Below are 27,706 nucleotides of genomic sequence, written 5' to 3' on the forward strand. Positions count from 1 at the left end.
CGCCAAATTGTACCTACCTGCCTATATTTTGTTGTGCTTTGTTGTGTTTTTCTGTACTAATTTTATGGTGTACAGTAAAAGTATATTCATTCATTCATTCATCGCAGGGTACGTCAGGCTTCGAGCGCCTCATGGACCGTTTGATGGAGCTGTCGGAGTACATGGTGCGTCGCATCCGAGAGCAGAGCGACAAGTTCTACCTGATCCTGGAGCCCGAGATGGTGAACGTCAGCTTCTGGTACCTGCCGCAGCAGCTGCGGGGCTTGCCGCATGACAAGAACAAGGAGATCAAGCTGGGCAAGGTGAGAACATACTTTATTTCTATATCTACAACAAGGTTGCACATGTTTCTTACCAAATTGCCTACCATGCAACTGAGATGTTTCTTGATCTTAAGAACCGTTAGAACCGGTAATAGATACATAGGTACTCAATACTCATAGGTACTGCATACAGTCAGCCGGTGAAGACGTCTACAAGAGCAATCATTCCCGGGCCACAGGGTGAAAAGAGGGAAGACGACCCTGGCGCGGTGGTGAGCGCGGAGAATTCCGGCTGGGCAATTGGGACTTGGGAGTTCATAATTTCTAATTGGTCTCTGGTCTGATCTAGTGGGAGACTTCGGCTGTGGCTAGATACCACCCTCCATCTTAGACTGCATCATCACTTACCACAGTGAGATTGCAGTCAAGGGCTAATTTGTATCTGAATAAAAAAAAGTAATTATTTAAACAAAAACTCACTTCGCTCAAACTTATACTGAGTATTACAATTAGTATAAAGTAAGCTAAACTTATGTGAACTATTTTTAACCCCCGACCCAAAAAGAGGGGTGTTATAAGTTTGACGTGTGTATCTGTGTATCGGTGTATCTGTCTGTGGCATCGTAGCTCCTAAACTAATGAACCGATTTTAATTTAGTTTTTTTTTTGAAAGGTGGCTTGATCGAGAGTGTTCTTAGCTATAATTCAAGAAAATTGGTTCAGCCGTTTGAAAGTTATCAGCTCTTTTCTAGTTACTGTAACCTTCACTTGTCGGGGGTGTTATAAATTTTTAATTTACACTTGTATTCCATAGGTTTGCGCCAAGCTAAAGGGCCGGATGATGCAAGCTGGCACCATCATGGTGGGCTACCAGCCTGACGACCGCCGACCAAATTTCTTCCGCAACATCATCTCTTCCGCCGCCGTCACTGAGAGAGACGTGGACTTCCTGCTCGCTGAGATGGACCGCTTGGGTCACGACATAACCGTCGATTAAGTCTTTTTAACACCAAATAAGTAAAATTTAACATTAGTTTTCAGTAAATTTAACATTAGCATTCTTTTTAGTTGCAATTCGCTCAAATGTCTTAATAGCTATTTTGAATTTTATTGTTAATAATTATTAATATTAATTACATAAAGGGATGTTAAGCGATGTCATTTTACTTTAAGGATCTATTTATTAGACTCTGAAGGAAAAATGTACGAAAATATTTATTGATTAATTAATAAACATCGATTGGTCTTCCAATAGTGTATATTTAGATCTTAAATTATTAATATTTTCTTATTTAACTTAATGTTAAATAGTTTAAATAAACTCACTATGGGTAATATATTTTCGTGTAATCTATATTTGCGTGTGATTTCAGGAGTGCCAAGTTATACTTATGTGTGTATATTGTAAACTATTGTAATTTGTAGTTACTACTAGAGTTTACAGAAGTGTCATTGTGTTATTCTGGTCCAGGCGTATTTAACATGTTAAAAAATACTTATAAACTTTATTACTTCTCTTAAAAATGAAATATATTAAAACGGAGACAATTTTAAGTTGTTAAAAACAACAAAAAAAATGTTAAAAATACTTATTAATGCCCTTGCATTTTGTTAGAAAGTTTATCACGTATTTATGTAGTTTTGATTAAATTAACTAACCGTCTATTTATAAAAAAATGTAACTGTTTGTCTGTTGTCTTTATAAAATTATTATTCTATAGCTTGTTGTATTGACAATGGAAATACTATATTTCTGTAAGTTTAACAGATATTTAGAGTGAATAGTTTAAAAAAGAATGAATGGAATTGTGTGAAAATTGAAAAACACTTTACTGGAATTGTATTGTCTGTGTGAGAATGTACCTACGTATATCTAGATTCTAGAAAATTCAAAAGAATACGTACCTATCGTGTTTCGTACTTATAAGCTTTATTAGTGTGATTTGTTTCACTTTTTTTTTTTAAATAAATAAAGTGGTAAATAGGTATAGTTACTTAGAGAAAAATATTTCTACGTCTTGATATTTTGACTATGCATATTTAAGATTTAAACTAAGTATTTAAAAGTATAGGAAGGTAGATATATTTACTTACTGTTGCTATCTTATCGAAAAATTTGTTAACGCTTAGCGAATATATTGAATTTTATATTTAAAAAAATATTTTTTTAATTGCGAGTATGATTATGCTTTTTAAAAAGCAAGGATATTCCACTCTCATTTTCATTTTGTGGGTTTTCCTTTTTATTAGGTTTTATTTCGATAAAGTTAGTGAATTATGTATTTTTTAGATTTTAAATACCTACTTAATTGTATAAAATAAGTAGGTTTACTTATAATAACTGAAATAGGTACTATAAACTAATAGAAATATAGATTTAGAGAATCTGATTCACTTATATACGAACATATCTCCCGTTTTGCCAATTAAAAAATATATTTTAATATTTTGGGAATTATTTGGTACGTAAAGACATAGCACGCCTAGTTCTTATGTAAAAAAATGTGTTTCTTATTGATTTATGAATATTTTTTTTGTTAATTCTTGAACTATAACCAGTTTTAAAGCAGGCTTTAAGTTTTTTAGTAACAACAATTCTATGAAAAAATTAGTGTAACAATGCAATAAAACATTCTAGCATTTTCAAATGTACATTTATAAAATAATATCTTTTGACTAGTTTATTTTTGGTACTTTTATTATTTTCGAATATCTATTCCTTTATAAATAGAGATAAATTAGAATAAAATATTGTAGGAATAAACAACTTTGGACATTTAATTAAAATATTTGTAAATATAAAAAAAACTCGTGACGATGACAATAGTAAAATGTAGTATAGTGTTTTTCTATTAGTTTTAAGGGTGACGCCATCTTTATTTCAACGAAATGTGGTGTCTAAGCCGTTAAATAGACATTTCTTTTAAACAATTGTTAGAATTAATAAAATATAAGTTTATTTGTAAGAATCTGAATGAAAACTGTCTGTCAAATTAAACATTAACATGTAAATAAGTAGAAGTTTTTCGATTGTTATTATTGGGAAATGAACAAACTAAAGCAGAAATCACTTGCAAATGTAGGCTCTCAATGCTTAGCTACTTAATACTATTTTTTTAACCACCTAAGTACTTTGTAACTGGCACGGCAAATCCAACAAACATTAATAATGTTCCTTCAATTTAATTGAAATCTTGATTTTGCAAAACTTAATAATTATAAGTACTAAAATGTAGTTATAAGCTTAAAGCTTCGTAGAGTTAAGAAATGATATAAAAATATTTATTTTCAATGTCAATATAATAAGACGAAGTCTTCCAAATGTCTTCCAATTTTATTGAAAAAAATGTATTTAAAAAGGTCTCTTAGTTCATAATTTTTTGGCGTTGACGTACAAAATTGCATTTAAATGTTTGAACTTGATAGGACTTTAATACTCGAATATGGGTATAAAAAAAAAATATATAACGGTAACTCACATATCCATTTTGACGCAAGTTTTGAATAAAAAATTCAATTTTAAGACCGATTTAAAAAAACTACTTTAAATCGTTAAAAATTAACATGTATATAACTATAGTTAACTTGAAATAAATCCATCAAGCGTGTTATTTTAAAACATAATCAAAAGGTTATAGTAAGCTCGGACTAATTTCAAAACCGGACAAATCCGAGAAAATTCGGATTTATGGTCTCACTATATTTTGAGCAAAATTAAGTCTTAGATACATTTTGACCACTATACAAATACAAACACGATGAATTTCTAAAATATTTCCCTATAATTATTTTTTCAAATCGCATCATTTTACATAAAAATAACTGCGATACTCTTTTTTCAAACGCGATGCGTATGAAAAATATGTTTTCAATTTTAGCCAAATTGGACCTTATTGCTTTCTTTTTAAAGCATATATTAGGTTTAATTACTGTCGTCAAGCACGATCTTGCAATATAAAAAATAGGGTATATACGACAAGTGACAATCTTTTACCAACAGATGAAGCAAAATAAAACGCACGCGGCGTTCCATTTTTGAAAATGATTTAGCTAAGGGTTTCTAGAATAAATCGAGTATGCCTAAGCAAAAAACCTATGGCACTAATTGGTAGGTAACTACTCTACCTACTACGTCTACGAGATATCCTTGGACGACCGCAATAAAAGTATGGTGGCCTCAAAACAGCTGATTCGTTTGGCGGCCATTTTCGGCGGATGACATTATTCTGAACGCTACTCCCGTCCGATTGAAATCTAAAAAATTTCAAGTTGCGCCTAAATAAGTTGTACTTCAAAAAAATTGCGTTTTTGCCAAAATGTATGAACTAAGGGGCATTTGTATGGATGTTCGGTGTTTCGACAGTGTTTAGAGTTTAGATGCGACGTGTGTGAACGTTTTCGATCAGATATATCGTGTTAGCTGAATAATCTTGTTCCAGTTGTTGAATGTAAAGACCTGTATAACCACAATAAATGGTAATGTTGTTAGTTTGTGTTGTTAAATCATTATATCCTGTCATTTTTTTTAAAGAATATTAGCCATGCATTACTGATACTCCCCTTTCCCCTCCAATTAAGCGTAAAGCTTGTGCCATAGCCCATATACTTTGGTATTATTCTGTGCCAGGAGTGGGTACGACAACAGTGCAACGGGTGGGGTTTGAACCGCCGACCTTTCAAAATTCAGTCCGCTCTTCAACCTTTGAGCTATCGGGGCTCTATTTTGTCTGGTGGGGTGGGAGGGTTCGGCCATGGCTAGTTACTACCCTACCGGCAAAGCCGTGCCGCCAAGCTATTTAGCGTTCCGGTACGTTTCCATGTAGAAACCAATAAGGAGTATAATTTAAGGACTTCCATATCTCTTCCTAGTTAGCTCGCTTCATCATTCATCACTTACCATCAGGTAAGATCGCAGTCAAGAGCTAACATGTAATCGATAAAATTAAATAAAAGAGAGCTGTAATAACCTATTGGTTAAGACGTCTGTTTCCTATTCAGGAGTAGGCAGTACAGGAGATAGATTCTGGCTTCATTATGAGTGATTGAAGATACCCGTGGCGCCATCTAGTTTGTTCTTAAAAAGTTACGTCGTCTTCCCAAAGCAGCTGCTCGTTGATCATAGTTAGAACTAGATGCCAGCAGCTTCGCCCGCGTGGAAAAGTAGCCTATGTTACTCCTTGGTTAATCCTCTACTTGTCTGTGAAAGTCCCGTCAAAATAGGTTCAGCCATTCCGAAGATTAGCCCGTTCAAATAGACAGACACTTCAATTTTATTAGTATGGTTAGAATTAGGTAGATTTCGGGTGGTTATTCACCGCGTTATTTAGGAAAGTATCAAAAACTCTTATCATATTGGTAAGATAAAATTTAATACGGTGGGTTCATGATTAATGATGACTCAGTCAGCGTGGCAGACTATGGCTGAAAACCTTCTAATTCTCTGAGGTTTAGGTTTTTCCAACTACCGCAGGAACTCTTTGATTTTCCGGGATAAAAAGTAGCCTATGTGTTAATCCAGGATATAATCTATTTCCTTTCCAAATTTCAGCCAAATCCGTCCAGTAGTTTTTGCGTGAAGGAGTAACAAACATACACACACACTTTCGCTTTTACAATATGTATTAGTGTGATTATTTAATGGGTTGATGATGGTAAAAAATAAAAAGCATTGTTTGGATTTTATGATTTTATTGGAAACAAAATAATAATTACGCTATATATTGCACGTGACTCCGCCCACATCCACGCTTGAGCAGTACCCACTTACGCTTACTCGCAACGGACACAGTTCCAACAGAATTACACTTTATTACACAAGGCAGAAGGCCCACAATAGAAAATACCTTGGTTTTACAGAAATTACAAACGTTTCATACCAACTATACTCGCAAAGTTGAAACCGAATTACACTTTATTACACAAGGCAGAGGGTCCACAATTGAGAATACCTTGGTTTTACAGAAATTACAAACGTTTCATACCAACTATACTCGCAAGTTGAAACAGATTTACTCTTTATTACACAAAGCGTAAGGTAAATAATAGAAACACCTTGATTTTACAGAAATGACTAAATAATGTATCAGTAATCAATCTATCTGTAAATCTGTCGATCACTTAGCTACGTTGTCAAAAATGATAAGGTGTTTTTTGACAAATACAACATTGTTAAGTAACTCATCGACAGATGATAGAATGATTAATTAGTTCGTTCGTAAGTAGATAAAGGCGATATAATTACTATATTTAGACTGTTGATGCAGTTTAGGGAGAATTAGGACTAATTGTCAAAATAAGTTACTTTAAATAGATATTTCTGTAAAATCAAGGTTTACATACAGATAGATGAAAGGAAAGAAATTATCCATCATTATTTAATATTAATTTACTCTTGTTTACAATATTATTGATTCAATATTATACACAAGACTTAACAATTTGAAGGTGATATAGGTAGGTTCATAAGTAAAAATGTTACACTTTGCATTACACTAATTTGTAAAAGATAGTAAAAAATAACGATAAAGGAGAGAACGTTATGCGACAAGTGCAACATTTTTATTTATGTAAGATTAGGTATATTAATTATTAATATTCGGAATTCAAGAGCTATTTGAATAGAATACATTTTTAGTTAAATGTTCTTTTACCTTTGACTTAACAGGGCTCTCTCTGTCACTTACTCCATACAATCATAGTTCCAATTTCATTTGAATATTAAGCAACTAAAGTCCATGAAATTTTGCAGACATATTCTAGAAACTAATATCTGTGTCTGTGGTGTTTTAGATTTTTCTAAAAATATGTAGTTTCAAAATTACAGGAGCTCAAAGATTTGTAGGTGAATTTTTAAGACCACGTAACTTTGAAACCGAATATTTTAACAGAAATCTGGAAAACCACAGTCATATACTCGTATATTAATTTCTAGAATATGTCTGCAAAATTTCATGGACTTTGGTTGCTTAACAGGGCTCTCTCCGTCACTCGTTTCCACTCGTTTCATACAATCGTAGTTCCAATTTCATTTGAATATTAAGCAACCAAAGTCCATGAAATTTTGCAGACATATTCTAGAAACTAATATCTGTGTCTGTGGTGTTTTAGATTTTTCTAAAAATATGTAGTTTTAAAATTACAGGGGCTCAAAGATTTGTATGAAAATTTCTAAGACCGCATAACTTTGAAACCGAATATTTTAACAGAAATCTGGAAAACCACAGACATAGATATTAGTTTCTAGAATATGTCTGCAAAATTTCATAGACTTTGGTTGCTTAATATTCAAATGAAATTGGAACTACGATTGTATGAAACGAGTGACGGAGAGACCCCTCTTAACTATTAACTCAGTTTTTGTTAGCTGTCAAACAAAAGTAGGTCAAAATACATTAGAGTATGGTTACGTATGGTTCAAAATGGACGATGATTTTTGACAGGTTACAATTTGCTTGGAAACTAAGGGTGAGATCTAAATCTGTAAAGTGCAGTTTGGCTTATACTTTAGACAGTTAAAACGAGACAGAGTATGTACTATGTATCTTACATAAAATGTTTCGTTTCAACTCACAAATTCAAAGTGCACTCTATAGATATGAGCCTAAGAAACCCTTTCACTTTGTACCTTGTACAAAAACAATTTTGATACTTACCTACTTTAATGCAAACTCGCTATAACTTCTTGTAGTAAAGTTGCCACGTTAACATTTTGTAGTACGTACCTGTACGACACGTGTGACTTAATAAGTTCATTATTGCACGGCGTGACTTAACTATTCGACGTGTAATAATAGACTTGCTCAAATCACACGTATCATAATTTTACAGCTTGTGTGACCTAAACTCATCACTTATCCAAGACTTGATTAGTCTATTGCACGGTGTGAAATAGACTATTTAAGTCACGGATAAGCACTCTTAAGTAACCGTACAGGTCAAGCAGTACCTACTATAAAAGGAAAAATCATGTAATCTATTTTAAAAAAATATTACTGTTTTTTAAGTATGTAAATGCAGAGGTGAGAAAACAAAATAAAAAACTTATAAAATCAAGATAGACTATGGTCCCTAGTACCGTATGGGATAGTGAGAAACCAAAATATGTACTTATTGATCTTTAATTTTTTTTAATGACCCAGAAATTCAGTTTTTATTTATTTTAAGTTGACTGCTGTCGTCTCTACACGGCATCGTACCGAAACGCCAAATCGCTTGGCGGCACGGCTTTGTCGGTAGAGTGGCAACTAGCCACTGCCGAAGCCTCCCATCAGACCTACCACCATAGAATGACAGCTACCGTGTGACCATCGCATTCAAATCTGATTTAACGATATTCTCGCACTATTGGCTACAATGCATCGTTGCAACAAGAATACCATAAATTCAGCCAATCACAATTAAGATTGTAATGATTAATGCTGATTTTACACACATTTTGTATCTCAGAAAATATTCATGCGCATCAAGGAACCTACCTTTAAAGCTGATGGTTATTTTTTTTAGACATACTTACATCAAATCATATTTATTTTGCTAAATCCAAACCTCTGGAAAATGCTTAAGCGACACAGTGTACCCGGCGCTTAAGACTTATTTAGCTTTTATTTCTTGGTGATAACGTCCTATCGTCGTACATACGTACATAGTACGTCGCCTTAACATTTTAAACCAACTAAGAAAAAATAGATTGTACTTTATGGGACCTAATAGGATGATAGAATAATTTCTTTTTTTTGGTCAGTTACTGAAGAGAAAATGCTAATTTTTTCAAAATGTAGCTCAAATTAATTGAGTTAACATTTATTTTTCAAACTCATAGTAAGTAAACATGATTTCATTAACAAAAACATATATTTAATGTATAAGAATATTCAAAAAAATTAAACAAACATAAGTATAAAGGTATTATACAAAGCGTACCTGACATATTATCCCAATTTATTATTTAAGATGGTTCGCACGTGAACTTTAGAACGTGCGTTAAAATATCGCCCGTGCGAAATTTTAGGTTAGGTCTTAAATGTTTCTGATACTAAACCGGGTTATTTTTTAGAGTTCCGTACCCGAAAGATGCCAACTAAGCGTTTGATGTCCGTCCGTTTGTCTTCAGCGGACTGTATCTCATGAATAGGTAGAGTTCAATTTTTCAGTGCGTGTCTATAACAACAAATAATAAAACACCAAGATGGCGAATTTCAAAGTGTCTATCTTTTCTGAAGGTACGGAACCTACGGAACGGAGTTTGACTCTCACTTCCTTTTTTGAATTATGCTGTTATGTTAGATACGCCATGTATAAAGAATAATCAGAGGTATAAAAATTATTTGTTTCCCAAAATATTAATAGTCAAAACTATTGCAGTTATTGGAAAACTGTTTTCACTAAAGAAAACCTATAGAATATAGGATACACGATTTTCATCTCTATTTTCGATTTCGAAGGTAAGTGTAAAAATAAAAATTGCATTTTCAATTTTTCCATTTTGACAGTTCTACTTCATTGTACTGTACAAAAACAGCTAATAGTAATTTTATGCAATAGGGATGAAAATCACAAAAAAAAAAAAAATTAAACAATTAAATTTTTGAGACGTTTTCCCTTATAATCAGCCAACTTATAATTATCTCGTCTCATAAACTATATTGACTATTTTAATGAATTTGTATTTTCAATATTTTATCTTTTTTTTTTGGCATGCAAAATGCATTTGGATCCAATAGTATTTCGGAATCCAAAATGCAATTAAATTCAACAGCAGTGTGGAATGCAAATGAATTCAACGGCGATTCAGAATGCTATTGAATTTAACAGCAAAATGTAACAGATAGCAATCTGGAACCTAGAAGATAATAAGATAAATTGATACATTTTATGTATGTAGATTTTTTAGGCAGATCGATTTGTCATGCACTGGTTTTTATAGAATATTCATTAAAACATCCAACATGGGAAGAATTCTAGAAACAACTAGAGTATACAACTAGTTTAACCTTGCGTTGCACGCGCAATGAGATTCTGATATACACCGACCGAACACCTCTATCCAAACGAATCCTAAACAAATCATATAAGCGCACGAATTTCATTCAAAATATTCACTATCAAAATGGTGACAGGTAACCACGCCTCTTTCCGAAAATAATCTTCGGTGCGTTGCTTAAATTTTGTGATTTTTTGGTATTGTAAAAATGTGAAATCGAAGATCATCCTTTGTACTCATAAATGATAACTATACACGTCTTGATATGACTTCGATTATAGTTTGCATCTTTACATTTTTCTATTCATAAATGGGAAATTTTATTTAAAGTGAATAATTGGAGTGAAATGCATTCGCTTACATTCATAAATCATGGACACCACATTGTACATTTAGATTTCAAAAAAATAATTTAACGGATATTCCGACTAGGGATTTTATGGATATGTAATTTCGGATCCGGATATGGATATGGATATTGGTAAAAAATAATATCGGTTTCGGTTACGGTTATGGATATTAAATTATTTCGGATTATCCGATAGTTTCGGTTACGGATATTAATTTTTTAAGGAACTGTAAAATGTGAACTGATGAAGGTGTCGCATTCCAGCGGAGTGCACAGTTAATTCGTACGAGTGTAGTATTTAGTTAGACTCCGCCCTATCCGAAACTATCCAAAACTTTTATTACGGATTCAGTTACGGTTACGGATATTTTTTTATTTCGGATATCCGATAGTTTCGGTTACGGATATGGATATCCATAACAACACTAATTCCGACCACAAAATATAATTCAACATTTGAATCTTGCAAGCTTAAATGCAATGAAATTCAAAAGCACTTCAACTTGTCTAAGTAACAATTGAATGTGACTGCATTCCGGGCTTATAATGCAACTGAATTCAAAAGCACCTCAAATCGAACTGCAAGCCATTATCGAAAATACAATTGAATGCCATTCCGAGCCAATAACTCAATTGAATTCCTAAAAACAAGTACTACAACTGTCATCAATTTCACACTCCATAAGTTTGTAGACGACAGATAGTTTATGGAATATATTTTTTTGTAATCTAAATGTCAAAATGGTTCCAGAATTAACGACAAATACACGATGTAACATAAAGAATATTATATAATAATAATCAAACAGATAATATCATCTTCACTCACACAGACACCCCGTCACGTACCACACAACCACATTAACACTTTATCTTTTACTCAATTATATATAACTAATGTTTATAGCATTTTATGCTGTCTGTGCGTCTTTTGATTTTTTTGTGACTTAGATTGGCAGTTTTTTTTTTTTTTTTTGGTATCGCACTTGATATTACACATGAAAAACAGGCTTGATTGAAGCCAATAAAAAACAGGCTAGATTTTTGGCAATTTCTATAGCTGCGCGAAAAAATTGTCGGGTTTTATTATAGTTTTCATAACTTCAAGAAATTCATAATTTTTTTTTTAAAGTAGCGAAACAGCATTTCAATTTATTAGTCACATTAAAAGGAATGTCATTTTGATATGATACTTTTAATATTACATTTCACTATATTTAACTTAAGCAGTCTATTATTGCACGGCGTGAGTTAGTGCAATAATAGACTTCGACTCATGAGTATTAATTAATAACCCGCGTTATGTTTATATAACCGTAACTTAAGTAGTCCGTTTTTCACCGTGGAATAGTTCGTGAGCGTGACTTAAGTAGTCCATTTTGTCACGATGTGCAAATGGACCACTTAAGTCATGCATAGGCGTGTACGGGTTTAGTTCATTCAGTGTTATAAATTTTTAAATCTTCAAGGATTCATTTTTGGACAAAAATACTAACTTCAAAAGTGCCTATTCAAAAATACTTGTAAAAGCCTATTCAAATATGCTTTCATAAGCAACTATATAGATAATAAAATTAAGAAATGGACAGACATAAAGCGACGACAGAAGCGCTAATTCTTAGCTTCATATTTATTATTATTATTTGTTTTATGATAAGCCCTTATTTGCCATTTCATATGATGGTAAGTGATAGTGCAGATGGTAGCAGGCTAACGTGGTAGGGCTATGGCAGTTATTAAACCCTAAGTTAAGGTCGCTACTTGGCTTCGTGCCGGAATTCAAAATCACTTGGCGGCACGTCTTAACCAGTAACTAACCATGACAGAAGCCTCCCACCTAGAACAGACTAGAGACAATTTAGGAATTACAAATTCCCAAAAAGCCCCTACCGGAAAGCGAACCCGAGACCTCCTATAAGACTACTGCGCTCACCACTGTGGGCTTCAGTTTTTTTATTTAAACTTATAATTTTTTTGATTTTACCCACATTTCAAGGTCTAAATAATTTTAAAGCACCCATCCAGACCGCCTTACATCGCTAGGCTACGGTTTACTTGCTGCTAGTGCCGAAATTTGAGATATATATCGTATTTACGATTTTCATTCAGCACTGAAGTGAATGTTTTATTTGAAATTTTAAGAACCGCGTCGTATCTGCCCAAGCCCTTATTGATTAACTCACAGACAGCATAAAACATAATTATCATTACTAGTCGTAGAGCGAACTCGCTATAATACTATGCTGAGACTTTTCTCGGCCTTTCTAATGTTAGCCACTTGTTTATGACTTAATTTTTGGATTAAATTTAGTCATTTTCGCTTTAAATGAAGTCATTTTCACTTTAAATGAAGTTAATTTTCTTTAAATGAACCAGTCTCGACTTTAAAGGAATTCTTTTTAGCTTCGAAAAACATGGTTCATTTGATTTGACATTAATTTAGATTTAAAAAAGTAATATTCACTCAAAATTAACTAAAACTCCAAAGAAACTAAAAGTTAGTATATTTCATGCTAGTTTTTCTTAACCTACGATAGAAAATACATATATTTTAAATAATATGGCCCTGGTTTTATATAACGATATTTAAACCAAAAACAGCAAATGAAAATATGTAAATGAAAAATATGTGATTTCATTTAAAACATAAATGAAGTATATATTTCATGAAGAAATTGATATTTCTTTTCTTTGGAATGTTACTATCACTTGACATGATATAAAAGCAAAATCAAAATTTATTCGACAAATGAGTAAATATTTTTTTATTCGAGATCGGGCAAGAATTTTGATGCCAATTTTTTATCTCAAGGCACGATCATAATAGAGAGCAATACACGACCAATTTTTTTTGAAGTCGGTCAAGTGGCGAACATTATTTAACACATCACAGTCAATATAAACCGGCTAAGTTTGATATTCACCGACGGAACACATTTTAAATCATCTTCTATACATTCACAATTGAAACCATTATATTTTGAGGTATCTTTAAATGGGGTGACTTTATTCATTGATACAAATTTATTGCGATTTATAAAATTGTAATGATACGCTACACGTATATTATACTATCTTAATTAATTTTCAAGTTTCGTTTAATTTGAAAATCTTTTATTTATTTAAATGTTATACTCATTCGTACAAATGTAATTTTTTCTAGTTTCACTTAGTCAAAAAATCTTTGTGGCGCGTTATGTGCCATGCATTAATATGAGTTACAATTTTATTTTTAAACTTCATTGGTTTTTTAGACATAATTTCATACAAAGATAATATTAAAAAAAATACTTGCTACCTCTTTTCTTCATTTTTTACTGAATGATGAAAGATTGGTAAGTAATTTCTTCACTATTTTGAAGATTATTTTTCAAGATTATATTATTCATTCATGTATTTTACGGACAAATACGTTTGCGATATGAATTTCATACAAATCTTATAATATGTAGACTTACAGTTATTTTACACATTACAACATACATACAGATATTCAGTTTTTAGACAAACTCGATACAATAATCGACGAAATAATATTCATTTCTTATACATACTTATAGTAATTTTTGTAATTCTTAAATCATTATTACTTAGTTTAAAGTTACACTGGATAGGATAGATTTCACACTGACTGACTGTACCAAGCAAGACTCACAATCACGTTTAATAAGTTAAATGTACCAAGGTAAGCTCACGCGACTGCATTACTTATTTGACTGTAAAGAAAGAGATAATTTGTTATGTTTTTGATAAAATTTTGGATATGGATATATTGCAGTTTGGATATGGCTCTAGTGTAGTTGACACAAAGCTGCCAACTGACTGCGCAGTTCGCTTGGAGTTTACACATAGTATACCTATTTAATAGTATTCATTGATTATGAAGTATTATTTTGATAAGGTATATCAACTATGGTAAGCACAGCTTTTGTGTCTCTATAGCATTGCGTAGAACGAAATTACTATAACACTATGCTTAGATATTTCTCGGCCTTTCTAATGTTACCCACTGGTTTATATGATCTCATTTTCAGATTAAATTAAGCCATTTTTGGATTAAATGAAGTCATTTTTGTTTCAAATGAAGTCATTTTTGCTTTAAATGAAGTCATTTTTGCTTTAAATGAAGTCGTTTTGCTTTAAATGAAGTGCGCAGTCAGTCGACAGATATCCAAATGTACCCAGCGATTGGTAGTCTTGCTAATACAGTAAGTCAATGGTTCGACAGAAGTGAGTGTTACCCCAGAGTGATCCGTGTAGTATGGTGTTGTTTAGTGTTGTATTGTATAGACGAGATTGAGTGCCGTCCGCCGGTCAATGGTTACTGATGCCGCGGTCGCGACCGCTCATTCGTTTAACGCCACCTGGAATAGGATTATCAAAATATTTTATACTGCTACTAATACGAGCTCTTTGATTTTAGTTCAAAGTTGAACAGACGTTTAGGATGGGGGCCGAAACTCGCAATAAATGAAAACAACGAACGTGGCAATGAAAGCACTCACTCACTAGCTGGGAAGCGCGTCTTGTTTTCTATATAATCAAACCGTTTTTCATATTTTTTATGTCTGACGATAAAAAACTATTATTAAATAAATTAGCAAGACAGAGTACGAGTAAGCTTTGCTTAGTGTCAATCAACAAATCCCAAAACTACTCTACGCACGTTTCCTGCATGTTTAGCAGTGGGAGGGCGGGCGGTGCATGTCGCATGCTGCATGTTGCTCCATACAGATTTGTCTGGTTTATTGGGTTATAGAAAATTAAGCTTTTGCTTGCTTGTATATCAGGACTTCCGCAGAGTAACGCCTGCTTTTATCCATACTAATGCGAAAGTGTGTCTGTCTGTCTGTCTGTCTGCTACGTTTTCACGGCCCAACCGCTGAACCGATTTTAATGAAATTTGGTACAGTTGGGATACATCCCGGGGAAGGACATAGGCTACTTTTTATCCCGGAAAATCAAAGAGCTCCTACGGGATTTAAAAAAATCGAAATCCACGCGGGCGAAGCCGCGGGCATCCCCTAGTAATATAATATGTTAGTATCTGTCAGTGCATCTGCATGTCCCGATATGATGACGTGATCGTACCAGCTCCGACATACAAATAAAGGTGTGTGGTATACTCACAGCACTTGGTGGGGCTGCAGGGCGGCGAGGTGCGCGGGGGAGGGGGGCACGCCGGGCGGCGCGGGCGGCAGCAGCGTCTGCGTGAGCCCCTCGAACCGACCGCCCGCCTCGAAGCCGTTCTGTACAAGCGGTATTACTTGTCAACAATGCTAGATCATACAAAGCAGGCAAGTCAAAGTCAAAGGATGCAATCTATAGAGCGCACTTTGACTTTGCTTAGACTTAAGTTTCAGTTACAACGAGACAGATTTATGCCAGCAGTATAACGCTGTCTCGTTTTAACTGTCTCTTACCGGTACGTGGTTTAATCCTTTGAGCTATGTCGGTCGCTTTATATTACTAGTTATAATTTAGTAAAAACTTAGTTAACGGATAACTTTTTCAAAATTCAGATACAAGTTAGCCCTTGACTGCAATCTCATCTGGTGATAAGTGATGACGCAGAGATGGAAGCAGGCTAACCGCGTATGGCAGTTTTCATTAAACCCCTTTGGTTTTGTACCGGAACGTTAAATCGCTTCGCAGCACGGCTTTGCCGGTAGGGTGGTAACTTAGCCGCGGCCGAAGCCTTCCACCAAACCAGACCAGAAATCTATACTAATAAATAAAATTGGAGTGTCTGTCTGTAATTTCGAAATAACTACCTCATATTAAGCTCATATGGTTATTTGAATGATACCAACACCGAATCACACGTTTTAAAAATTTTTGTCTGTCTGTCTGTTTGAAAAGGCTAATCTTGGGAACGGCTAAACCGATTTTGACGGGATTTTCACAGACAAGTAGAGAACTTACCAGGGAGTAACATAGGCTACTTTTTTAACCGACTTTCAAAAAGGGAGTTGTGTTTTTCTACCTATGTACACCGAAATCTCCGAGATTTCTGAACCGATTTGCATCATTTCTTTTTTAATCGATAGAAGAACTTTGCGACATTGTTTCATAAAAAATTTGGAGTCCAACTCCTTAATCCTGATGCTGCAGGGGATCTGACCAATCCACGCGGGCGAAGCTGCGGGCATCAGCTAGTTAAACTATAAAGTCCCAAATCCTTTCCGGGAATCGACCCCGGGACCTCCCACAGCGCTTACCACTGCGCCAGGGAGGTCGTCAAAACTTGTGTAAGCTTGTTAGGTAAGAAAGTAATGAACTGACCGGTATCATGATGGTCGGGCGCAGAGGCTGTATGGAGGGCTGCACGGCCGTGGGGTAGTAGGGGTAGTACTGCACGGGGTAGCCGATGTAGCCGGGGTAGCCGGCCGCGGCCGCGTACATGGCGGCGGCCGGGCTGTACATCTGCGATACATTTTGTGGGTACTTCAGGACAAGCCACAAACATACCACAAACGGACAAACATTACTCGTCAATTAAATATCATAATGGTAAAACAATAGTGATGAGCTTATTATTAACAATTACTTGCTGAGACTGTTTTCAAGATCTAGTGGCGATGGGCGATTGGTACGAAAAACAATCGGATGAATTGAACAATCGATTTTTGATTTATTCGACTTCACAAAAAACAATTCACAATCGATTGTTCTATTGTTCATAGTTGAGGCTACGAATGCGGAGCGCACGTTTCAGAATGAATAAATCGAAAATCAAAATCAATTGCATTCGATTTTGGATTAATTCGTCCCGCACGCTAAATAATCGTTATTTTTAACAATCGATTGTTTTCCGATTGTTAAAAAATGTTATTCGATTGTTATTTGAATGAATCACCCATCGCGACGTTAAACGTTTACTTAAACACCAACTTCTGCTGTCTCAATTTTTTTCTTGCGATACAATGAATTAATCCTTATATGAAACTAGGTCGATCAGCATTAAAAAAATAGTTTTATATATCTACTTTTGTGGACAACTCATTAAAAAAAACGGACTCGCACACGAAGGGCTCCGTACCATCATCATACCAAAAAATATCAATTTTTATTTTTTTTGTTATATGAGCCCATATTCATAGTTTTCGGATTTTTTTTCCTTTGCTTGTACTATAAGACCTACCTACCTACCAAATTTCATGATTCTAGGTCAACGGGAAGTACCCTATAGGTTTCTTGACAGACAGACAGACAACAAAGTGATCCTATAAGCGTTCCGTTTTTTCTTTTGAGGTACGGAACCCTAAAAAACCCAGTATTAAGAGCTGGTGGTATAGTGATGTGATACTCACAGGCAGCTGCTGGCTAAGAGCCGGGATGGCCTGGTGGTGCTGCAGCTGGTCATAGGGCGGCGGCGCGTACACGCCGCCCGCGCCCGCGCCCGCCCCGCCGAACGCCACGCCGTACGGCGACCCGCCCGCTACTACAATTACAATTTTTTTCTTTACAAGGAACCAAAAGCTTAATTTGCTATAATCCGCCAAACCAACGAAATCTGTATGGTACGCAGCACCACACAAATTCCAACACCACTCGACGCGCGTTTCGCCCCGACACCGGAGCATCCTCAAGAGATGTAGACCTTACAATGCCTAATTGCAAAGTACAGTAAGTAAAGACATTGTAAGGTCTACATCTCCGGATGCTCCGGTGTCGGGGCGAAGCGCGCGTCGAGTGGTGTTGGGATTTGCGTGGTGCTGCGTACCACACAGATTTCGTTGGTTTGGCGGATTATAGCAAATTAAGCTTTTGGTTCCTTGTATATCATGGACTTCCGCAATATAACGCTTGCTTCTATACTACATTTTTTTCTCTCTCTATCACTTATATCTAGACTAGAGGGACGTGTGGCCTGGTTGTGGCAACGCATATCAATCGATAGTGATTGTTAGGCAACGTTGACCCAAGTCGGTAACTGGATGGGTTGGGATTTCGTTTCCTCCGCGGCTCGGAGAGCACGTTAATCCGTCTGTCCCGGTTGTTACCACTAACATCCTATGTCCAACAGCAGACGTCCGTGACAGGCTGATGATATTATAAGTTAGCAGTAGGAACTGACCTCCATACTGCGGCGCGGCCTGGTGCGGCGGCGCGGGCAGGAAGGGGCCCTGCGGCGGCTGCGGCTGCGGGTACGCGCCGAGGGGTGGGGTCACTGCAACAACTCGCGCCGTTAGCGTCGCCGGACCGACCGTCAGCTCGACCGACGCGCGACCCAAGCACTACACTCAGTTACTTTCATGGATGCCCTTTGGGGAAACTACCAGAAATATTACGACAGGAAATGTGATATAGTTTACTTGACTAAGATTTAATCCATTGTGGAATTTTTGGTTCATTTGGAAGAAAGAAAGAAAAAACGTTTATTTTTGAAAGCTGCGCCACACATTACCAGTTATGCCTACGGGTTAGGTTATTCCGGCGCCTCTAATACTTGAGCATTCAAAAAAAAATCAAAATCATTTATTCAAAATAGTTACCTTTTGTTTGTCCGATTTTTTTAGATTTGAAAGATGATATTGTGGTGATAATTATTAACGTAAACTTAAAACTAAAGCTACGAGGGTTTCAAACGCGCCCAAGTCTGAGAAGAGCCCACAACAAACTCAGCCGGGGATCGTTAAAGTTAGCATTGAGATTATTGTACAGTGAAATTGAGGAACGTGTGGCCTAGTTTATGAAGTATGAACGTTCTATTTATTTATTTTGTGAATAAATGAATGTCATTGAAACAATTTGATGTTTTTTTTTTTTGGTTAATAAGTATTAGCAATTTCAATGATTACTTCAAATATTTCTGGTAATTTCGTTGAGTATAGCAACACTGATTAAAATTGCAAGTTGGGATGTTATACATAAATAGTGTTGCCTATTATGTGCGAATTAAATCACCAAATAATAATTAAATTCTTTTAAATATTTTTTACGAATTTCACAAGTTAAGAACAAAAAATATCTAGAGATTATTTTTTTAATTGTTATTTAGTGTAAGTTGCATCCATGAAAGACTCAAAAAACGAATAGGAAAACCTTTTTTGGGTGCTTATTCGTCGGTCAAGCTATTCGCGCCTTGCGCGCCTCAACCCAAGCCCGAGCATTCACGCGTGGCGCAAGTGTGGCAACACTTTTATAAGTTGCCAATGTTGCCATAATAAAAATAGTAGGAATTAGTAGTTTTGGTAGATTTTTTTTAACTTTCTACAGCAACTTTAATAGTGTTGCAAGCATAGAAAATACATATATTTTTTGGAAGAAAAAACGCTAATTCGTATTATCTATGCACACTAGCGCCAGTGTTAAACGACAAGCTTTGCCCATACAACGCAATATATAACCACATTTCGTTATTTCCAAAGCGGATTTTTTTGAAAATCCTCTAGAAACGTGGCTAACAATCACTCCAATTAAGTGTTTAATTGAAGTATTGTGTAATTTGGTAGGTTATACACGATTCAACACGGAGTGCGAGTGCTGAGGTACCTACCAAATGTTATTTACATTGCATTCCTTGACAGGTGGTCACACTCACTACGACATTTACATTTTGACAGGTGTCAAATAGAAAATTTAAATAATCCCCGACACGTGGCCTCGTAGACCCCAAATAGTTAAACAGATTTCAGTCAGAACCGAGACTAATCAAATGAACCTAAACACAATATGAGTATAATGGGTTCAAAGTAATAGTAGGAAAGTCAATTCTCTATGTCTACTGTCACTTGAAAATTACATAGCAAGGAAAATACTTTGCATAGGTATATAACATTTTTTTTTCTACATTGTTCTTCTAAGTTCTAATACTACTCAATCTATTGAAAATATATTTCCAGCAAAGATGTCACAATATGACAGAAAGCCATTGCTATTCTTAGTTTGAACGCATTATACTGCTGTCTCTCAAATGAAGACTTAGTCAGGTGTCAAAGGTCTCAGCCCATCATAAAAGCCTGGCAAAACTTATTATCTTAGACTTATCTTAAAGGAAACTACGTTGAAATCTGTCTCTGGTTTGGCTCGATGTTACCACAAAAAAAGAACGCGTCAAATACGCCTCCATGTTTTAGAGTCGGGGGTTAAAAAAACGTGATGAATAAAAAAAAATTAGAAGCCTGTTCCTTTAGCCAGTGTGACCACATTTCGAAAACATCTTAAATAACAAAACAATCATCAAACAATATGGAATCTTATAAAAAGACATTAGTTTTTTTTATATATAACATAGCTAGTGATCAGTGTGTTCCAGCTATAGACATTAGGATTTTTTTAATCAATCGCAGTTTACCCGCAATTACCCGCGATACTATTTATTTCCCGCCATTTTGAACCGTAGCTGTCACATACCAAAAACTGTCACTGGCAAAGTTAGTATAGGAGTGATATAATCATGTTTGAGATGCAACAACTTTAAAAAAATAAGATCAAAATTATAGTTTCTTGTAAAAGGTGAATGCAATTTTATATGGGCGAGATCTATAGATGGAACCCAAGATTAAAATATTAGCATTCAAGCTCGAAGAAATACTAGAATATATATATATTTTTGGATGATATAAAATAGCCAATCAAAACGCAGTATTTTATAAAGGAGCTTGCATACGAAATTTAGTTCGCGCAACGTAAATAATTAAAACATATATATATATATCGAGATAAATGTTCAAGTACTTTTGGACAACCTGGTACATAAGTTCACAGACTTTGTCCTTTCGCTGCGCGAACTTTGAAACATGGCTGCCACAAAATGGCGGCTTAAAACGTAAACGTCGTGAACATTCTCGGAAAAAAAACCAATTTATATCTAGTTAAGTTATCTAACTAAAACACTGTGTACCAAGATTTAATGTTTTCGCAAATATTAGCAAAAATTATTTGTTACCAAAAATTACATCTTCATATATTTTGCTGTTTCATCTAGAGAAGCGTTTGCAAAAAAAGCATAGTTCTGGTTTTAGAAAACAATTCTATGATGAGTGCGTTGAAGGACATAGAAACATGCAAAATGACAAACACAAAAACTCTAGTCTATAAAATATCATTCCAATGGTATACGCATGCATGGACTACAAACTAAACATAAAACTACTTTTAAAAGTACAAAGAAAAACAAAGGAAAAAATGCATTTTCGAGCAAAGAAAAATCAGTGGCGTAATCGAGAATAAACTCGGCTGCTGGTAAACAGCAAAAATTTTATGAAAAAATGTAAAAAAAAAATCACAAAAAATCCTGGTTACCACCATTTCCATTTACATAAATACTTAATCCACTACAACATGTTATTCGATTATTTCTAAATACCCTCCTGTAGAAATTATAAAAACCATTAAAATTGTTTAATTTAATTACGTCAAAAGATGTGCTGTTATATTATAGTTATAGAGTCATAATTAATATAACATCAACTCTTTTGTTCTGATTTTGCTAAAGGGGAAAATATATAAACCATTAAAATCTGGAGCCCTGGAAAAAAACCGCTAGCTAACCAGTATAATGTTAAAAAGTGGAAAGGTATGTCAATTGGGGACCTAAAAATGGGGGTCATATGTTTTGTATACAAAAAATCGTACACGCAAAACGCATACTTCCCTGTCCTTCAAATAAAGCTTATAATCGCATGCACCTCTCTCATGGTAAATGAACCATAGACAAAGACGAAAGAAGATAATAGATGTAAAATGTATATATTTTATAATTATCTTCAATCGTTCTTACACTAGTCACACGCACTAACAAGTGTCATTCATGTTAACATTTTTTTTGAGTTTAATTAAAATACGGTTATCGAAGCATTGCCAGTTTAATTTATTCAAAAAAAATATTCATTTATTCTATCCATATATTAATTTAATTGTTTATGAAAAATTGTCATAAAATATTTTTTTTTTTAAGATTTTTTTATAAGAGCCTTAGTATAAAAAAATTATCAAATCTAATCTATCAAATATTTAACCGATTGTAGGTAGGTACATAAATTAGTTAAGTTTACTAATTCTAGGCCAACAGAGAATAAGTAAAAAATTATATTTTCTGCTTTAATAATATATTATATTGTGTAAATTAAAAAGGCAACCATAAACGATTAGAGCATTGTATATCATTTGTCATAGACAAGAAATAATGTACAACACTAAAAATATGATTAATGTTAAATCTAACTTACTGTGTAGACATACAAAATCAAAAAGGACCCAAAAATTTAAAGTGTAGACTGTAGATATTTGGGCCATTTTTACCATCACCTTACTAATATCCACAGAAAAAGTATAATAAAAGAAAAACAATTTTTTTGTGGATATATGAAATAAATCAGTTTTTTTTTAAATTCAAAAGTAAGAAAACTGGTTTATCTTAAGTCTGTTAGTGTAAACACTCAATCTTAGCAATAGATGTGACTTTTAATAAAAAAAAGTTTCATCTATTTATAAACAAAGTTGGAATCTTAAAATTGTACTTGATAATTTTAAAGTTCCAAATTATAAAACTAAAATGATGTTTCAAGTGTAAATCAAAATCTACAAAAAATAACAACTAGTTTTACATCATTTCAATTTTACTAAACATAAATCTAAAGTGTTAGCATTTGGAAGTCTAAAAAACCAAAAAAAAAAAATTATAAGACAACCCCATGACATGACATGTCAAAGAGAAAGTCTTAAAAACAATGAGGTATTTTTTTACTAATTAATTATTTGATAAGTAACTAAGTAATAGAATAAGATAATACCTCAATGTTTAAAAAAAATGTGCAAAAATCTAGCAAAACAAAATTATACAATAATAGCAAACCATTCTATTTAATTGTTGTTATTTTAGAAAATATTTTTTGTAAAATAATATTTGCAAGCGTTTGCTATTATTTTTTTAAATATTAGTGTTAGAAATAAAAATCAGGTAAAAAAATAAGCTGAATCAACTAAATGTTGTTTAGAAAAAGGAAAAATAGGAGTCAGAAGACATCAATTAAAAAAATGGAATTTGAAAAAAATTCCGTCTCTTTTTTTTAAGTTTAAAAAGGAAGAAGAGAGACAAAACTTTGTTTTTCAATGAGAGCTTAAGACAAATTTTTTTACCATATTTATATAGTGTTAACTATGGGTGTAACTGAGTGATTATACTTTTTATTTAGATTTTTTTTCAATTCCAGAAAGACTGGTAAATTCTATACAAATATTCTCAAGCCAAAAACATCTACTGTACAGCCAACCATTTAGCTTCAAGTAAATTTTCAGTCCTTCTAGATACAAAAAATATTTAGGTTTCTTAATATGAAGAAATGATTTTATTTTGTGTTTTGAATAAAAAAATATAATCACTTGTATGCACTTAATAAATTTCTATGATTCAATTGCTATTCATTTATACCAAATTTTAGAATAATTTGGTTAGGTTAGGGAACAACTAAATCGTTTTGTTTAATCAAAATTTTGTGAATTTTGTACACTGAAAATAAGGATTTTTAAAACTTGCATTGATTTATGAATTAATGATTCTTGTTTAAAGTGTAATATTGCAATTTAAAGTTTAGAATCCCAGAAGAATGAAAATTTATAAATTTATTTATTATTTGCTTATAAAGCTTACAACTAAAAGCTGTTTTTTTTTTCCATTAAAAGTAATACTTGAATCCTTTTTAAAAAGCTAAACACACAAGAATTTGTTGAAAATGGAAGTTATGATTCAATTCTGAAAACAGGTTTCGGCTGGTCTCTCGCGAGCAATAAAATGTTAATGTATAAGGCTGGCCGCATATTATAAGAATTTTTCTGTCAAAAAAATCCAACTGGAAGATCCTCTGTTCTAACATTTTGTACTAAAATACTAAAACCAATAAACTACATTTATGCAAATACATAGTGTAGGGACAAATCCCCGATCGGGATTTTGAAATGCCGACCAGAAATATGTTAGTGAAAAGTTATTGAAGTGTTTTTTTTTTTATTTTTTTTTATTTAGAATGTTTGTGCTTGTACTTCTATTGTATAAATAAAAAATAGACTCAGAATTTTGCTGGATTCGTTTCTGATGCTCGCCAACAGGACGTCATTTCGCGGGTCAGAATATCGGAAAGCGCACTCTTCATACATTTCATATTGGACTCTGTAATAAATCAGCTTTCAATTTGAGAGAGCTTTTTTTTTATGCTATATGTTTAGGCATGTTAATCATGCTTGTGCTTAGAGTAGCATAATACAAGGCTTGCAACGGAGTGGTTTGAACCAACAGTTTCAGTTCCAGTCCGCTCCTTTAACCGCTGAGCTATTAAGCTGGCAGCAATTCGCGAATTAAGATCAGCCCTTCGATTGTGTAAGAAAAACGCATTAAGGTTATCGTTATCGTCAAGAAATTCTGCCATTTGATTGGTTCATTTGCTGTTTACGTTTTTTCACAGCCAATTAAGGGGCAGAATTTCTTGACGGTAACCATGAATACGTTTTTCGTACACAATCGGGGGACAGATTCGCTGGCGTGAAATTTCGGATACTGCGCGGAAGCTCGTCCAGCGTACGTCAGAAAATCTGACAAACAAATTCTTATAATGTGCGGCCGTCCTTATAGGTGCCCCTGCATTCTATTGTTGTTAAAAATAACCTGTTATGTGGAGGTCTCTTATGCACACTTTGAGGTCATGGACTACTGTAGTTTGTATGTAAAAAGCATGCATTTTGTTATTTTGCATTGTGTTATTAGTTGGTATGCCCACATTGTACTGGTAACTTATTAATACTGAATGAACTTATCATTGGCATATAATTCTAGCACCTTTGTTTGTTTTAATCCTATGTAAAACCTTTGTTTTAGCAAAGGCTTTGAGCATTTTAACTGATAGAGAACTGAATCCATAAGGCTAAAGTTCAAAAATGAATTTAAGATAGAAAAAAAATGTTCATTACTGTAATAACTAATGAAGGTGTTACATTTTGTAATTGAATTTGTAATCTGAGGTTTTTATTTTGAATGTAGTTAAATAAATATTTTGCAAAAGTTTGAGATTTTTATTTTAAATGAAGTCAAATGAATGTCTGTAGTTAATTGAAGTAAGTTTTAATCTTTTGATGTATTATAGCAATGGAATCATACAAATACGGGTTACATTATAATCAAATACACATACGTTCGTCCACACGCGGTTACGCACAGATCATAAATACCGTTTCTCTCTGTACTATGGTTTCAAAAAAAGTTGTAAAAGAAAGAAAATTCTATGTATTGTCATTACATGATAGTGAGTCTTAGTGGAGCTCCGAGGAACGCCCGAGACGCCGCCGCGGCTCCTGTAGAAGTGGGGGCGGTGAAGGGAAGGGGGCAGGGCGGGTAACGCATCATTATAATCATGTTTCACTTAACACATGCTTAGTCAGACCCTAAGCATGGTCAAAACCTGTTGACTTCTCTTAGGGCCTGCGCACACAAGGGTCTAAAAAGTCCCTCATCTTTTACTACAGTGTTCCACCGTACTATTAGTACATATTATGTTGCAATGTTCTTAGTGAACCATATTTGTCCTCTGTGGACATCAGACCCTTGTTTGCGCAGGCCATTAAATTAGCTTTGGTATTTAAAGAGTTAAGTCGCACTAAACTTCTGATACATGTTACAAGGGCAGCACAGGATATACATCTGTGCACAGATACATGATTAACTGTGACCAATGCTTGACAGTTAGACCCTCATCACACTTTTCTATGACTAAATAAATCAATAAATCTCCCACATATGTGACGAAAACTGGTCATAGGCAATTAGACAAACACTCCCAGTAAAAGAGTTATAAAAGTCAACATGTATTAGAAGTTTAGAGTGAACTAAATATAAAAAGCTTAAGATATTCAATGCAATGACCGACATGTGTAACATCAAGGTTGGAGGTTTTTTAATGCAATTTTCATGTTAATGTTAATTAATTTGCATTTATCTATGGAAGTGTTTTGACTAACAGGATTGTTGTTTTAACTAACTGATATTCCAATATCTGTCCACTTTAATTTCTACAATTTTGGGTAAAGGTATCTTGGGTAGGTGGAACCTTAGTAGGAAGAGAGTTGATATTGTCACAGAATGTGCTAACAAATAATAAATTACAAAATGGCCTCCACACAGATGAAAAAAAAAAATACTGTAAAATACATGCTACATATTTCAATTTTTTTTTACTTTAAAAAAATGAAATTACTTTTACATCAAAAAAGAAGTGTAATACAAAAATGAAATATTTGCTGAGACAGCACAATTCAAGGATTTTTCTAAGGATGAATTAGTAAGAAATAATACATTTAAGACTTCAATAACATCCTGAATTGCATTACCGTAACGAGCCATAGTAAATTTGAGAACATTAAATAGCATAATAGCCGTGACTAGCAAATTGGGCCACTTAACATAGCCACTTGCGTCTTCTTGAACGAACGAAATGGATTTTTTTACTTAAATCTTTCTACGGGCATTTTTGTTTAATGTAGTTAAAATAAAACCTCTTTCATTGTAGTGTAGCAAGTAGGTAAGTATATTTTATCTATTTGAGAGATGAGATGAGATGAAATTCACATCCCGCCTTCGATCCGAGATGAACGTCCATCTTGAATACAGAATATTGATCGCAGTTATGAGCGAAACATGTATTTTAGAAGCCATCTAACTAATGATTACATGTGTATTTGGCAATATTAAGGCGTTTCAACGTTACAATAGGTGGATAATATTGCAAAAACTGCGAATCAATGCAAAATGACGTTACACATGTCAGCCTTCGATAGAGAAACGAACAAAGAAAAACAGTAATTAAATCGCATAAATACCTTTCTTGTCTGCCATAATAACAACTTTAACGAATTTACTAATGTAATATTAACACTAGGGTTACAATTTAGCTAAATTGATAGGAATTTCGCGATAATTAAAAGAACGCAGTCGCAGACGAGCTTCTTCGATTCTTGTAGCGACACTAGTGATGTGCAATTATCTGACAAAACTGACACGACGATAGATAGTTTACGGTTTTTATTGTTACCGGTTTTTAATAATTGAAGTATTTCAAAATTATTGATTGTAGATTGATCCAACAAAGCAATAAAAATAAATGCTATAGAAAATTACGATGTTAT

The 27,706-nt window shown here is 33.8% G+C and overlaps 2 protein-coding genes and 1 long non-coding RNA gene across 5 annotated transcripts in view; 2 read left to right on the forward strand and 1 right to left on the reverse strand.

Moving 5' to 3' along the window:
* LOC123879021 (glutamate decarboxylase) overlaps positions 1 to 4,752 on the forward strand; it is a 60,659-nt gene extending 55,907 nt beyond the window's left edge. The window contains exons 13-14 of the mRNA XM_045926492.1: positions 108 to 302; positions 1,078 to 4,752. Of these exons, the coding sequence (XP_045782448.1) occupies positions 108 to 302; positions 1,078 to 1,260 (378 nt within the window). The 3' untranslated portion in view covers positions 1,261 to 4,752. The remainder of the gene's footprint in view (positions 1 to 107; positions 303 to 1,077) is intronic.
* Positions 4,753 to 4,862: 110 nt separating this feature from the next.
* LOC123879023 lies at positions 4,863 to 18,572 on the forward strand. The gene is made up of 3 exons (XR_006798927.1): positions 4,863 to 4,873; positions 16,861 to 16,863; positions 18,447 to 18,572. It is a non-coding gene; the product is annotated as an uncharacterized LOC123879023 (long non-coding RNA).
* On the reverse strand, positions 13,980 to 27,537 carry LOC123879018 (DAZ-associated protein 2-like). 3 transcript variants are annotated; one of them, XM_045926487.1, is made up of 6 exons: positions 27,401 to 27,537; positions 18,672 to 18,764; positions 17,905 to 18,032; positions 16,877 to 17,038; positions 15,722 to 15,840; positions 13,980 to 14,955 (listed from the first exon to the last, which is right to left on the reverse strand). In XM_045926487.1, the coding sequence occupies exons 1-6, from the start codon at positions 27,414 to 27,416 to the stop codon at positions 14,946 to 14,948; spliced, it is 528 nt and encodes a 175-aa protein (XP_045782443.1). In that variant the 5' UTR covers positions 27,417 to 27,537; the 3' UTR covers positions 13,980 to 14,945. The 3 variants fall into 3 exon arrangements, with proteins under 3 accessions (XP_045782443.1, XP_045782444.1, XP_045782442.1); XM_045926488.1 differs by having other exon boundaries at positions 16,877 to 17,017; positions 17,905 to 18,035; XM_045926486.1 differs by having other exon boundaries at positions 17,905 to 18,035.
* Positions 27,538 to 27,706: the final 169 nt, after the last annotated feature.

This window comes from Maniola jurtina, chromosome 27, assembly GCF_905333055.1.
Source record: "Maniola jurtina chromosome 27, ilManJurt1.1, whole genome shotgun sequence".
In the NCBI taxonomy this organism is placed as follows: Eukaryota; Metazoa; Arthropoda; class Insecta; order Lepidoptera; family Nymphalidae; genus Maniola; species Maniola jurtina.

Coding starts and splice junctions, on each gene's coding strand:
- LOC123879018 (XM_045926486.1), bottom strand. Junction 17,039..17,904: donor CTCTTAGCCAGCAGCTGCCT/GTGAGTATCACA, acceptor CTTGTCCTGAAG/TACCCACAAAATGTATCGCA. Junction 15,841..16,876: donor GCCCGACCATCATGATACCG/GTCAGTTCATTA, acceptor CCGCTTGTACAG/AACGGCTTCGAGGCGGGCGG.